Source organism: Eleginops maclovinus, chromosome 11 (assembly GCF_036324505.1).
Source record: "Eleginops maclovinus isolate JMC-PN-2008 ecotype Puerto Natales chromosome 11, JC_Emac_rtc_rv5, whole genome shotgun sequence".
NCBI classification, from domain to species: Eukaryota; Metazoa; Chordata; class Actinopteri; order Perciformes; family Eleginopidae; genus Eleginops; species Eleginops maclovinus.
This window is the reverse complement of record NC_086359.1, coordinates 16857511-16873288: the sequence shown is the minus strand read 5'-3', so window position 1 is coordinate 16873288 and position 15778 is coordinate 16857511. Positions and strand designations below refer to the sequence as shown.

The 15778-nt window shown below is 36.3% G+C and overlaps 1 protein-coding gene across 5 annotated transcripts; it reads left to right on the top strand.

Annotated features, from left to right (window-relative positions):
- Nucleotides 1–3134: 3134 nt before the first annotated feature.
- On the top strand, nt 3135–15761 carry gab3 (GRB2 associated binding protein 3). 5 transcript variants are annotated; one of them, XM_063896167.1, is made up of 10 exons: nt 3135–3285; nt 6348–6648; nt 10262–10418; nt 10683–11152; nt 11321–11370; nt 12001–12247; nt 12505–12595; nt 12838–12922; nt 14276–14380; nt 14801–15761. In XM_063896167.1, exons 1-10 carry the CDS (start codon nt 3214–3216, stop codon nt 14915–14917), a joined length of 1695 nt encoding a protein of 564 aa, XP_063752237.1. In that variant the 5' UTR covers nt 3135–3213; the 3' UTR covers nt 14918–15761. The 5 variants fall into 5 exon arrangements, with proteins under 5 accessions (XP_063752237.1, XP_063752236.1, XP_063752235.1 ...); XM_063896166.1 differs by having other exon boundaries at nt 14798–15761; XM_063896165.1 differs by having other exon boundaries at nt 11998–12247.
- Nucleotides 15762–15778: the final 17 nt, after the last annotated feature.

The following is a 15778-nucleotide window of genomic DNA, read 5'->3' as shown; positions in this document are numbered from 1 at the left end:
ACATTGTACTGCTGCCCTCTACTGTTTATTGAACATTGTTAACTTTGTACGTAAAAACAATTCAAGTATATTATACTAACAAAACAACAGAAGTAAAGAAGAATCAAATGCCGAATCACACGAAGATTTTTACTTCCGGTATCTTTATTTTTGAGCTTCTTTGCTTTGACCTGCCAAGAAACTACAGATGCAAATACGTTTGAAACGGCAATATGTTTGTGCTTGAAATGGTGACATGTATGAATTTAAACTGTACACTGTCCCTTGCAAATAAAACACGTATGAAGGATTGGGATACTGAAGGGTTAAGACTAAGCCCATACGAAGTATGCAAAAATCGATTCTTAGTCCAAGTTGGGGGCAGCAAAAATATGACTGTCAACCACACATATATATATATATATATATATATATATATATATATATATATATAATGTTATTTGGTATTGATATTTAACAGAGGTTTTAGGAATAAAAAGAGCCGATGGAGAAAGTAACTTCCTTTTTATATACATTTTTAACATTAAACATTTGAATTGTAATCCATTTTAAAACATTTACAGTTCGATATCACTGATTGATTTATGTATTATGCAGTTGTCAGTGTAGTTGAATGCTATATACAAACAACTAAGTGTACGTGAAAATGTTGGTGGCAAACTGCACATATTTGTACATTTGATTTTGTCACTCTTTCTATTTGAATTTAACCATATTTCAATGTTTTAGATTTGTGATCTGTTAACAAATAATGGTTAGTCAACTTTGTATTTCAAAATATCATTTTAAGTGTATGTAAAGTAAACTACTGGCAATAAAGTTGCATTACTTTTAAAAGTTGTATTATATTTCTGCAACATCACATACATACAAACATACAGCTACATCACACAAATTACAATGCATAAATAACTGTATAAATATCAGTAACTTGCTGTGATAGTTATGCAATGAGTAGCCAGTAATTTACTGTAAACTGACATCACGCTTTTTAAACATGAAATGAAATTAATCCATGTTAAATTCCCTTTTTATTTTGCAAATATGGCAGCGTCTTTTCGGCTTTATATGCACAATTTTAATTATATGGTTGTTTTAAGAGGCCTTAACATGTGCTTTTGACAATAGTTACAAAATAGCTTAAATAGATAAAGACTTCCAAGAGTTTAAATATATTCTAGTCGATGTTTTGATCACTGTTGACGCCACTTCTGGTTTCTGTAGAACTTAAAAACCACACTGGCTAAACCAACAACAAGAAATACATAATTACATCATTTCCACTTTCCTGTAGTGTGTTAGGTGTATGTGCATGCAAATGGTTGGCAAAGACTTAACACTCCCTCTTCTATTGTCTAGCTCTCCAATACATTGTACGTGATAGGCTAAGGGCCGGGACTTCTCTAATCAGTAGACCAAACACAACAAAGCCGGCCAGCTAACCAATCAGAGCAGCCAGGGCTCTGGTTTCAGACAGAGGGGGAAAACAGGTGCTGCAGGACAGGCAGTTTGAGGAAAATAAAGAGCTTTTTGAACATTAAAGCATGGAGACATGTCCCAGTAGAGAAACAAAATACAAATATGGACTTGAAGATGAGCAGAATAGGGCTGCTTTATAAGCGTCCAACTTGCGGCCTTTTTTTTCCAGGAATAATTTCAAAGCCAAAAGCTCCTTTATACGGAAGATTGATAGTGCCAGGAATAAGAACAAATAAATCATCAGATTTGTGATCTGTTAACAAATAATGTGGTTAGTCGACTTTGTATTTCAAAATATCCTTTTAAGTGTATGTAAAGTAAACTACTGGCAATTAATTTGCATTACTTTTAAAAGTTGTATTATATTTCTGCAACATCACATACATACAAACATACAGCTACATCACACAAATTACAATGCATAAATATCAGTAACTTGCTTTGATAGTTATGCAATGAGTAGCCAGTAATTTACTGTAAACTGACATCACGCTTTTTAAACATGAAATGAAATTAATCCATGTTAAATTCCCTTTTTATTTTGCAAATATGGCAGCGTCTTTTCGGCTTTATATGCACAATTTTAATTATATGGTTGTTTTAAGAGGCCTTAACATGTGCTTTTGACAATAGTTACAAAATAGCTTAAATAGATAAAGACTTCCAAGAGTTTAAATATATTCTAGTCGATGTTTGGATCACTGTTGACGCCACTTCTGGTTTCTGTAGAACTTAAAAACCACACTGGCTAAACCAACAACAAGAAATACATAATTACATCATTTCCACTTTCCTGTAGTGTGTTAGGTGTATGTGCATGCAAATGGTTGGCAAAGACTTAACACTCCCTCTTCTATTGTCTAGCTCTCCAATACATTGTACGTGATAGGCTAAGGGCAGGGACTTCTCTAATCAGTAGACCAAACACAACAAAGCCGGCCAGCTAACCAATCAGAGCAGCCAGGGCTCTGGTTTCAGACAGAGGGGGAAAACAGGTGCTGCAGGACAGGCAGTTTGAGGAAAATAAAGAGCTTTTTGAACATTAAAGCATGGAGACATGTCCCAGTAGAGAAACAAAATACAAATATGGACTTGAAGATGAGCAGAATAGGGTTGCTTTATAAGCGTCCAACTTGAGTCCTTTTTTTTCCAGGAATAATTTCAAAGCCAAAAGCTCCTTTATACGGAAGATTGATAGTGCCAGGAATAAGAACAAATAAATCAGGAGTGTTGTATCCTTTTTTTTGCATTCATGGAAAACACAATTTTTGGAGGATAGTGTTAAAATACAATATGGAGAATGTAAGTGATAATGTTGAAAATAAAATTGAAAAATGTCTAGTATAAATATAACATTTTTGAGAACAAATCAAGCTTCCAGCGTAAGGCATACTGTAAGTTCCACTTTATTTACATAATGCAAAATAAGTGACTGGCCCATATATTCTTGTGTACGATATACTAGCCCAAGCACATGAGTATACCATAACAACATGCTCTATCTCCCCCCGGCTCTGTCTGTCCGTCTCTCTCTTTCTCTCCCCCCCCCCCCCCCCTCTCTCTCTCTCTGTCAGTGTGATCAATTTTTTCGACTTCCTCCTTTTGGAGCGGCTAGGCTGAATACCAGAACACAGGATATGCTTTCGCAGTGCTCACAGTTTTAAAGCAGCAGCAGCAGCAGCAGCAGCAGCAGCAGCAGCAGCCACCGTGAGGACGACACGCTCTGCAGTCAAGATGAGTGCTGGGGATGAGGTGTGCAAGGGCTGGCTCATTAAATCCCCCCCGGAGAAGAAACTGAAGAGATTTGTGAGTAGGAGTACACACAGGACATTTGATTATGTCCTCTGCCAGCAGTGGGTATGGCAGGTTGTGCTGCTAAGCCTTGTATATATGCATATGCATATGCATATGTCTGTGTGTGTGTGTGTGTGTGTGTGTGTGTGTGTGTGTGTGTGTGTGTGTGTGTGTGTGTGTGTGTGTGTGTGTGTGTGTGTGTGTGTGTGTGTGTGTGTGTGTGTGTGTGTGTGGAATGATTATTTAGAAACATACCGTGGGTTTGTATGCTTTCGTCAAACTAAGATGTAATTCCATCTTTAAATCATTTTTCCTTGTTTCTATAACAACGCCCTCTGTGCACTTTAAAACACTGGATTTTGTCAACAATGTGTCACAATCTGCAGATAGGGAGACATTAAAATGACTCTAACAGCTGCAAGTATATGTGACTGCTTACACTGTTGGGGTCATGTGATAATGCTGTGCTGTGTGTGTGTGGTTGTTGTGTGTGTGTGTGTGTGTGTGTGTGTGTGTGTGTGTGTGTGTGTGTGTGTGTGTGTGTGTGTGTGTGTGTGTGTGTGTGTGATGAGCGTGTCCCCATTGTGAAACATGGGAAGTAATGTCAGCGCCAGTCAGACAGACTTAAGTGACAAGCAGAAATAGTCCAGCTTCATGACGGCTGTTTGGACTTCCTCTGTACTAGAGGAGGAGGAGGAGGAGGAGGAGGAGGAGGAGGAGGAGGAGGAGGAGGAGGAGGAGGTCCATTAGTAAGTGCAAGGAAAGAGTGGGTGGGTGGAGGTGTGTATTGATGGGGCTGCAGGCGGGAAATAGAAACTTATTTTAGCACACTATGCAAAACCTGCATGGTAAATATTTGTTTTTCAGACTGTTGTTAGGGGATACACACTATCTGACTCAGTATTCAAATGTCAAGCTGTTATGAAAATGTCAAGGCTTGTGGTCAAGCTTATCTGTGTGTTCTCGAAAGGAATGAAAATATTCTGGCAGAATACTGAAACACACTTTAACGAAAATAATGCAGAGTGGTGGTGTTCACCAAGGTGTTAGGTGAGTCGCTGAATTTTGCTGCAGCATCTCAGTTTTAACACCCATTATTAGAAATAGAAGTATCAACACACTTTCTGATGCCTCGTTTTCTACTCTCTGCAACGATTATGTGCATTTAACTGCTTTATTCTTGACGGTCCACTAAAGAGTGGTGAAGTTGGCCCTCACTAACAAGAGCTTGCATTTCTTCCATCAAGACATATATCTATAAATTATTTAAATATTCCTATATTATTTCCTCAGGGGACATATATTGTATTCTAAAAGCACCCAGTTACTGCTTTGTCTCATTTAAAATAATTACATTAATCGACTCATTTCCATTGCAAGGTCATACAGGAAAAGTAAGATATATTGTAAAAGAAACTACTTAATTGTAAAAATTAGATACTGTATGTAAACATCTTATATCTCATTGCTGATACTATCATTTTAAGACTCTTGATAATAGATATTTTAATCTATCTGTGCATGCTTGAATATTGTTGACACTATATCCAGGATTAAAATGATAAAATCCTTTATAGCTGAATTCCATTTAGCTGCTTCAATTTCAGGATTAATTAAACCTGAGTGGTAACAATTAATATAAAACCTTATTATAAATAGTAAATTGTTCATTGGACTTTAGATTATAGTTATTTTAGTGTTTAAAAAAAACAATGACATTAATTGTTTTATTTAAGTTTGATTTAGTTACAATATTATTTATGTTATTATATCAGTTCATTTGTGCAAATATTGTAACAGTTTAAGCTATATTTGTTTGTATTTTATATTTGTAAGCTACGTTTGCTGAATTACCAAATGATTTGTTAAACATCTATACACATTATAAAGAAAGATAGAGCAGACTTTGTTAATAGTTAATTATTAGCTTTTTTTATTTAACAAATACTTAACTTAGTATACACATTTAATTAGGGCAATGATAATCCATTATTAAGTAGTTTAATAATGTAATAAGAATACTATACACTAAGCATTCTATAATAACAAATAATAAACTAAATGATGAGAATAATTATAAATAAACCTTGTCTTTTTTATGTAAGTAAATAAAAAGGTTAATTAATTACCAGTTCACCATTTATTACTCATGTCTATTATTAAATGTTACTACCTCAGTTTGAGCCTTTTTGCTTGTTGATATTGTGACAACAAAAATGAAACTCACTTAATATACACATGGTCTTCCTCAGTATTTCATTCAAAAACTCCATTGGCTGAGGAAGACCATGTGATGTGGTTGAAAAACCATTAAGCATTCAATGAGTAAGGCATTTTAAGACAGCCAATTCTTGTATGAAACGTGCATGATATCAAACATGTGCATTTCTTCCTTTTTCACCAGCACCTTTATCAAACAACCTATATTTTGGAGCTCAAACCTTCCATGTTAAAAAAATTGATAGGATCAAATCGTCATCTGTCTAGTTACGGTTTCCTCTTAAACTTCGCAGTGTTATTAACCATTTCCTGGTATAAACACGGGCTTTACTAACCGACTTGCAGTTTACCCTCAAGCAAAACAATAAGGTTTCGTTTTATGTTCCCTCCACAGAAATACCTGTTTAGTCTCACAACACACTCAAAACCACAAAACCAAGTGTGAACATATAAAAAAATGTCATTCGTTTTGGGCGTAAAGTAGGTTGCTGGATCTGCAAAGACCTTTTCCCAGTTTCAGTATTAAGTTTTCAGTAAATCCTCAGTGTAAAAAGTGACAGAGCACTGTATAAATACCTCTTTCGTTGTGTTAGACATTTTCTGCTAAATACAGTTAACTTCCTCTTCTCTTTACTTCTGGGAAATCTGAGTTGAGGTTCCTCTTACAGACCATATCAAAAGCAAAAAAAATAGTTTAAAGTTGCTTAGTTAGCTGTTGTGATCTTATTCTCATGACCGGTCATGACTAATAAAATGGTGGGGGGTTGAAACTGTTAGAAGTATGCAGTACAGTGAATAATATCACATAGTAAGTATAAAGTTAAAATCAAAAACTCTTTGCTGTTTTCCTGCAGGCCTGGAGGAAACGCTGGTTTGTGCTTCGAAGAGGTCGCATGAGTGGCAACCCTGATGTGCTGGAGTACTATCAGAGTAAGAACTCCAAAAAGCCCATCCGCACTATCGACCTGAAAGAGTGCGAGGTCGAAATGCTCAACGGGCAGCTCAGGATAAAACGAGACTTCAATGGCAAACACCTCTTCTTGGTTAAGACCACATTTCGTGTCTTTTACCTGGTGGCCAAAACTGAGGAGGAGATGAACAGCTGGATCAGTGAGATTAGTAAAATCTGCCAGTTTGCGAGCCTTGAGGATGCAGGTAAATACACTCAGTTTGAAATTTAGTAATGTTTGAGCAGCACAGTAAGATATGTGGGCTCAGTATGTAGAGCGGTCATCCCGAATCAGAAAGTTGGGGTTTAATCCTTGCAGTCAATCAGGGCAGGCCTTGGGCATAGGCAGTATAGGCGAACGCTAAGGGTACATCCATCCATCGGGGGCGCCGTAAATTGGAGAGGAAAAAAAAATATTTTTACTATGTAAACTATAAACGATGTTTGAAACTACGCTTATATTGCGTACAGCGCCCATAAACTATGCCCCCACTCCCCCCACCCCCCAAAGGCACCTTACGATTTGGGGGGAGTGGCGGTGCATGATTTGGGTGTGGGGCACAAGCTAAAATCATGCCTAGGGCAGCACAATGGTCAGGGCCGGGGTGGCAGTCAACGTTTCTAAATGTCTTTGGGAAAGGGACTTTAACTGATGGCGTGAGTGTGCATGTGAAAATTGCACATGATGAACAGGTAGCACATTGAATAGTAGCCTGTGCCACACTGAAAAAACTGAAATGTTGACTATGATTAAGTGTATTATGTCAACAACTTTCACAAAACTGCATTAGGTTAGTTGAAAGCAATACTATTAGGTTTAATAAAATATATTAGGTTCAACTTAATATTTTTGCCTTTAACTAACCCAATATACAGTAGTGATGTGAAATTTGTTGAAATAATACACTTAATTAAAGTTAACGTATCAGTTTTTTCAGTGAACCTGAGAGTACAGTAGATGGATGAAAGTGTTAGCTTGTGTTGTGCATGACATTAAATGGTACCTTATGCAACAAAAGCACACTAAAATGTGGTCATTTACCATCTTTAAAATGCTCCTTCCTCAATGAAAATCACAGAAGATAGTGTAAACAAGTTGTTATGGAGTAGCTTTACCCTGCTGATCCAGGACAAATTGGTGTCATTTGACCCCAAACAGGAAGTGGTAAACTGAAAATCAAGCTCTAGAATGAGGATTTTGCTTTTTATTAATATATAAAAACATATTTAATCTACAAGCAAATATACAATCAGTTTGTATACTTTGTCTCTGAACTCCAACTACTGCCTACATTTGTTCACTGTAAACAATGACCAATGTCTGGAAGAGCAATAATAGTCGTGTGTAACTGCTGGCTACAAGGGAACCCCAGAATTACTAGATTAGAGAATCGGAGGATGAAACCCTCTTTAATGGTCACACACATGCACACAGCAGAGCACACACAGTGAAATGTGTCCTCTGCATTTAACCCATCCTATTACTAGAAGCAGTGGGCAGTTCCCAGACGCTAAATCATCTTCAGACCAACTACTGATGGGTTTCATGATTAATTCACACTCACATGATTTCTAAGCATTAGGTCCTTCTAAATCTGCCATACCCACTAGTTTGTTGATTACTAAAAATTCATGTTGTGAATGCTTTGTCCAACCTAAAGTATACCTCATTTTTGTTAAACAGCGTTTCTAAAGACTCTTAACGTAAATAAAATGATGCACAAATCATCAGGAGTTTTTCCAATCTTCTGTCAGTTTGCCTTATTTTCAACAATGATTAAAGTCTGAAGCATTTCAATCTACATTTAAAACACTTGGAGGACAATTTAGGAGAAAAAAAAATCTATCTACCATCTATCTTGATGATCCGTGTTTGTGGTTAGACTTCTGGACATTTAAAAACATTGAAGAACATTTTTAGCACGGTGAATGAACCAGAACTGTGGTCTCTTCTGATAAATTTCTCTGTAAGTGCGTTCCTAAACCCACATCACACAACACCACGTCAGCGGTTGAGAGCTTTCGATACAGATCTTATCGTGTACTTTCTACTGCAGCAACAACAAGTAACTAAACAAATTCAATGATAACTTTCAAAATAGTTCAAATAACCGTTTTAATACAATGCTTTTGTATTAAAATACATTTCAGATGATTGCTCCACTCTTTAAAGTCAATGGACCTGATAGCAAGTTTTATCATATACATTAGACGGTTGTTTGTCTGCAGATTATGTTTTAAACAATTCAAAGTGTTTTCACATAGCCTACAGTATATGCAGCTGTCAGTAGATCGAGAGGGAGAGTCCTAAAATAAGTAATTACGATAAATAATTACTTTTGTATCTCATCCAGGCACGTGCTTTGAAGCGGCACAGAATTAAATGTTGTTGTCTTTTTAAATATATATATGTATACAGCTGCGGAAAAAAGTTAAGAGACTACTTCAGCATTATCACTTTCTCTTGTTTTATTATTTATTGGTACGTCTTTTGAGTTAAATGATATTTTTTTATTATTGTATTCTATAAACTACTGGCAATTTTTCTCAGTGTTGGAATTCAACACACACTGTAATGGCTGTCTTACATGTAGAGATAAAGATTTAAGAAAAAATTGGAGTGGTCTCTTGATTTTATATATGCTGTATATACAGTTCTGCTGACATATCATCCCTCTTTCAGTCCATTGTCAGGGCCATTCTGTTTGACCTTTGCTTCTTATAAAAGCATAGTGAGATATTTTGTGAGTAGACAGGTCTGTAGAAACAATCTGTGTGAAGGAGACAAAGCAATGTTGCTGAAATACACGTTGCGCTGCATGATGTTGAATGCTTTCAGAAAAACACACATTAATAATTGATAATTATACAAAATCCAAATTCATTCAATTGTAAAAGCAGGTGGCAGTTTAAACAATGACCCAAATGTGAAAGGCAAACAAACAAAATGTAAAGATAGCCTTTTTACAAACTGAAGATGAAAGTTTAATTATATCCATGCACAAAATCTTCACATTTAAGCACCTTTAATATTTATTGATTTTACTTTGAGGCAATTTTTTTTCTTGCTAAAATGAAACAATTTTCAAGGAGTTTCTGACTTGTGTGAACAATGAAAATTGGATTCCACATACTAAACACTTACAGCGTTACAGATTGGGAATAATAGTTTTTATATAATTAAAGTTTAATGTTTTGTTGGTCGCAGAGAATCAGACTTGATATCAAGACTTCTTTAGGAATATCAAAGGTTGTTCTGTATCCGCAAGAGAACATAAACATCTATTAAGGGTAGCAAATGTTTAATAGGAACATTTAAACTTTTGCGCACACACACACACACACACACACACCCACACACACACACACACACACACACACACACACACACACACACACACACACACACACACACACACACACACACACACACCCACACACACACACACACACACACACACACACACACACACACACACACACACACACACACACACACACACACACACACACACACACACACACATTCTTGGTTCTGCAGGGAGAGCCTTGACTCGGTGGCCTTGAGTGAAATGGAATGAAACACATTTCTGAACGAGGGCCAGTCTGACTAAAAGATTGCAGGATGTATAAACAAAATAGGGAACAGAGATCCCATGTGTATTCTTACGGGGAAAAATGGGTATTCTCTGTTTGAATTCACTTGCCCCATTTGCAGTATATTGTCAAGAAAGAAACGTGTGTGTGTGTGTATGGCTCTATGAAGGTTTTCTAATCCCATGAAACTACAGGCTGTCTGCCTCTGCTTTTTCTCAACAGAGAGCTCAGAAGAAGGCTTTCCTCACACCCCCACCCCCCTTCATCCGTCACCTGACGGCTCCGACAGAGTGTCTGTATCAAGCCAACAGGATTCCAGCCACCCACTTGACTACCTACTTCTCTCACAATGTGCGACGGGGAGTGTGAGTACTATTAGGTATGTATCATCTGTAAAACCTTTGTGTAGTTCACTGAAAAAACAAAAATGTTTGATTAAATGTATTGTGTTATCAAATGTCATATAACTGTATAAGGTTAGCTGAAAGCAACACTATAAGTTGAACCTAATATTTAAACTTGATATTATTGCTTTCAACTAACCTAATACAGTTATGTCAAATCTGTTGACATAATACATCAACTTTTGAGCGTCAGTGTTCATGTTTAACACATAAAATATTTTCATCCTTCTCCAATGTAGACATGACAGCTTTTCAAATTCTGAGATCTCCCTGGAGCAGAAGTCATCAGACGATGCGTCCAAGGACGCCGTCCCCTCACCTATTCCTCTTTCCCTCACTGATTCCTCTTCATCCTCCATCTTTCAAGCCAGCCCCAGTCCATCTCTCTTCCCCAGTGGAAGGTTGACCAACCCTCCTTTCAGTGCTCCATTCTCCTCCAAGTCTTTACCACCATCCTCTTCCTCACCACTTCCTCACAGCGCCACAAGTGTCTTCCGCTTTGACAAACCTTATCCTTCTGCGGCGTTCGAGGCAACGATTGAATGGCAGACTCCTCCACCGCTGCCACCCAAGTCTAATCACCTGACAGAGCAAATAAGTGAGGACGCAGCTCACCTGATGAGGACAGTGAGTGCACAGCATTTCCCAAACCACGCCACGTTATTTCCCCGGAGGACCTCTCTCTCCGGCCTGGACCATTTCAGAATAGGTAGGACAGCAGTCTCAGAGTATACATTATCCAAAACCTGAGAAAAGCATTGCCTTTTACAATTGATTATAACTCTTGTGCTATTGTGTGGGGAAGCATATGGATTCATGTTGACTGTAAAGGTTGAAAATAACTAATGATATGTTGCTATCATACATATTTCTTTAGGAGATGCTGAAAACAGATTGATGAAAAACAGGAGGCAGAGTCTTAATCTGGTAAGAGCAACAACAATAGTAAAAACAATGAACAATGTTTAATAAGATCTTTCTGTAAAAAAAACCCTTCATATGTATTTGCAACATGTTCTCCTACCTAAATGAAAGAATAGGTTGTTATACAGTGATACAGTCATTTTGGGAACCCTGTAAAACAGAAACAAATAGTTTTGTTTAGGAGATAAAACTTCTTGGTTATGTTTAGGAAAATATTGGAATTTGGTCTAAAATAGGTAACTGACATACTTTTAGCCTAAGCTAAACTAAGTCTGTCTTTGCTGTTGCTTCAAATTTACTGTACAGACTTTCACATTTAATTATTTTCCTTGACTCCTCAAAAAAATGTACACTGAAAAAAATGAAACATTGACTTTGATTAAATGTATTATGTCAACATAATACATATACTTATTAAACAAAAAAATAAATAATAGGTTCAACTTAATATTATTGCTTTCAACTGACCTAATACAGTTATGTGAAAGCTGTTGACATAATACATTTAAATAAAGTCAACAATTCAGTTTCAGTGTATGCATTAAGAATAATTTGCAATATGATTTAATTAAACAAAAAGTATCAAAAGGAAGATGCACTTGTCTAACCTAACGATGTTATTTCTTTCAGCAGCATGGTTTGAATACCACACGATTTCAAAGCCTTCAGGATGAGTCATATGTCCCCATGGCATCCCCGTCTCCCTCTGCAGCCACCACTGAAAGTGATGGCTACATCCCCATGAGCCCCAGCACATTCAGCCTCCTCAACACAAACTGCAACGCCGAGTCCTCCACGAATCTCGGCCCACTAATGTGTCAACCTGGAGACTTCGTGCCTCCTCCAATTCACCGGCATCTCAAGCCTCGCCTGAGGAGAGGTGAGAATCACATAGTCCCGATTTGTTTATGTTACATTGACATGTGAAAAACTTTTATCTATACTCAGCTAATAAACTCAGCAGCTGGGATAATTTAGAGTAATTGGTCTTTGTTATAGCTAAACAAGGTTTACAAATGTAAAACTGAAATGTCCTTTGCAAAGTCAAGCAATGTATAAGATATCTTTATTTTCCACACAATGATAGTTTCTACGCATCACTATTAGAACCAGTCCAATTACTTTCTCCGTTTACAGCTCGACCTCCACCTCTTGACTTGAGAGGCCTCTCTACAATCACAGAATGTCCCACTCATCTTCCTCTGAGCAGAGCCATGACTGAAGCATGGTGAGAAGAAACAATCTCTTTATCCATGTTTGTTTGCATGGTTTGTTTATGGGACTGCCATTTATTAACAATTACATCTCATTAAAATAAAGGTTTAACTTTTAATTATGACAACGTAAATCTTTTTGTAAGTTGGTTTAGATATGTTGACCCAGCTCAAGGACAACATCCTGTTTCTCAGTTTGTCATAGTTGGTTGATTTCTGACATGAAAAAATATTTTGTTTTTATGTGCAATTGCAGTTTTTCGGTAAAATATTCACCTCTTGAAAGAAGAGTTGACAATGGGGAAAATCCAATAGATGAAGACACAAACTGCAACACAATGGTAACTATCGTGAAGGCATGAAAACACATTTTTAACCATGTTTTTGTAGTGTATAGATTATATTGATCATTTTTAATATAATATGCATTTTCTCCCCTCTTATTTTGGTGTTCCCGGTCAAATTTGACCGGGCTGTTTTAACTGCTTTTACATTAACACATACAAGAAAAATCATTAACTTTATTCAACACCCTTTTAAGCTGTAACCATGTACCATGTATCTGACTACTGGTTTACTTGAATAACTGTAGTGAATATACAAAGAAAAGACACTTAAAATGTATTCCAAAATGATGGCTGTCGATTTGTGGATGTGTACTCTCTGATAGTAGTACATAATCTAAGGTTAAATATTTGTTTCCTATGGTGGCCATTTTTGACCGGGAACACCATAGGTTGAGTTGAGTTGAGTAAACCACTCAAAATTCAAAATCAAAGTGGTGATCAGCAATTTCATATGTTCAAATGCCTACTGCGGAGGACTTGATAAGGCAATCAAATGTAAACAATATTTATGATTGATGAAAATAGTAAATCGTTCGAGGGTTACTAATGCCATCAACTTTCTTTCTATCAGGGACTTAATGAAGCCTTTCACTTAGCCATTGTTAAAAATAACTGATACATCGAAGTAGCTCTGATGGTAAAATACTTTCAGTGAACGACATTATTATTATTATTATTATTAATAATAATAATTCAGCCCAACTCTTCACCAGCTCATAGTCCTGTAAGTTGTGTCAATCATCCACTTCAACTTGATGCCCCTTTCCCAAACTAAATGTAAATCAATTTGTTATCAAATTGTGATTATATGTCTATGTTTATCTGATCTAATGTCCGATATTTGAGCGGAAATCCTTATATCACTGTTGACTTACATTTCAACCGCATCATTCTTGACCTTACTCTGCAAATTTTTGTTTAACAGAACACAAAAAAAGGTTTTTAAATCTGACATAATTGTTGGAATATTTATGGGTTGCAAAATTTGCTCTAATCTCAGTGCAGATAAGATGTTTTTTTAAGAATTCTGCTCAGCATACTGTAAATGCACTGGGTTGTGAGGAACCATGTGATGTCTTTAATGGCAGTTCCTGGAAACGGTGCATATTTAATTGATTTTCCAAGAATCAAATCTGAAGCGAAGCATATTAGTCACGTATCTCCAGTCACACAAAAACATGCTGACTAGCTGCACCCTGGAAACAAGTTGATTCCAATGTTTTACTGAATCTGAAAACTATTAGTTTAAAGCAACCTTTTACAATGTAGTAATAATGTAGAAAATATGGAAATATATTAAATATTCAGATCCTTTTACCCATCTCAAGGTATTTCTTTCTCCGACAGGATCCAAGACCACATTTCAGTCTCACCTTTGATGGAGCGAGAAGATCCAACCTCGACTATTTGTCACTTCATTTTAATTCCGCCTCCCCCTCTCCTGTGCTGAAGGTATGTTCCGCATCAGTTCGAAAAATTAACCAAATTGTTATTATAAAATAGAACAAAACAAAGTGAATCTATAAAATACTTTTGCACCAATGATCCTCTATTCATATTACAGACTTCCTGATTTTCCTAATTGGAAAAGACTCAGACATTCCCAGTGTAACATTTTTTACTTTGCTATGTCCCTTCCAACCTAATGCACTCATACATTGAAACATGTTTTATATGTGCACAACATCGCTTGCAATAAAAAATGCATGATCTGGATCCTACAACATTTGTACATTAAGGGTTATACAACACACGCCAATAGTTTAAATAAATGAAGGGCAACATGATTGCTTCTTGGTACAAATATAGCAGAACCATATTCATCTTGGTAACATATCACATTCTTCATATCGCCCTCTCTTCGTCCAGCAGAAACCCTTACTGTGTGATGAGCATAGAGTGGATTATGTGCAGGTGGATGAAAAGAAGACTCAGGCACTGCAAAACACCAAAATGGAGTGGACAGATGTCCGACAGTCAAAGACATAAATGGAATATACATGTTGAGTAAAATTAGAGAAACCTGGTTGCAAGAAGACCAACAATGAAGAGGACATGTATGAAGAGGACCAAAACCAATTGAAAGCACATTGAAAAACAGTATTTGAAAAAGTACAATAGTAAGTAAGCAGTTAAATGTGTGTATGCAGGGATCACAAAATTGCACTGTATTTAAATTAATACCAGATGTTGAACCGGGTCATAATTTTAACTGTAGCAACATTTTACCTAATTTTGATAAGGGCATCATTTGCGTCATGTGTGAAAAAGCAAACATGTTAGACTTTCTGTATATGTATGTAAAATAATTGTAAATAAGATAACTATTTTAATAATAGATTTTTTTATATATATTTCTCTTCCTGCTCCTTCTGCGACCTTCATATTGAAGATGTTTTTCACTTGTGTTGATGCTTTGAGCATTCCAAGAGATTTAAAAAGACATGGGTTCCTCCTTAGCCCCATAAACATCCCAAAAATATTATCTCTGGTCTTAATGATTTCATACGGAAGATAGAGACGACAGTATTAGGCTTCTAGCTAAATATCCTATCCACAACACAACATTCCTCAGAAGCAAACTATTACCATCTGTTGTCATTAACAATGTAAAAAAATAAAGGAAAAATGACTTTTGTTTCTCTGAATGAAAAGGTTGGTAAGCCCCCCCTCACAATTTTCTATTCTTGCATTTACATTTTTTATTTATTTTTTTGGTAAAATATTTAAATAAAAATATGCCTTGACTGTTGTGTACATGTCTTCATCCACTGGTATTTCCATTTTCGAATGTTGCTCTGAAGTACAAATAAAGTTTATATTTAAAAATAAATGATGAGATATGAGATT

What these genes read in the sequence shown, in the direction of transcription:
- gab3 (XM_063896164.1), top strand. Translation starts at nt 3,214, where the DNA reads ATGAGTGCTGGGGATGAGGTGTGCAAGGGCTGGCTCATTAAATCCCCC. An exon ending in TGCGAGCCTTGAGGATGCAG is followed by an intron (nt 6,649 to 10,261) that starts GTAAATACACTC and finishes TTTTCTCAACAG; the next exon opens with AGAGCTCAGAAGAAGGCTTT. An exon ending in GGGAGTGTGAGTACTATTAG is followed by an intron (nt 10,419 to 10,682) that starts GTATGTATCATC and finishes TCTCCAATGTAG; the next exon opens with ACATGACAGCTTTTCAAATT.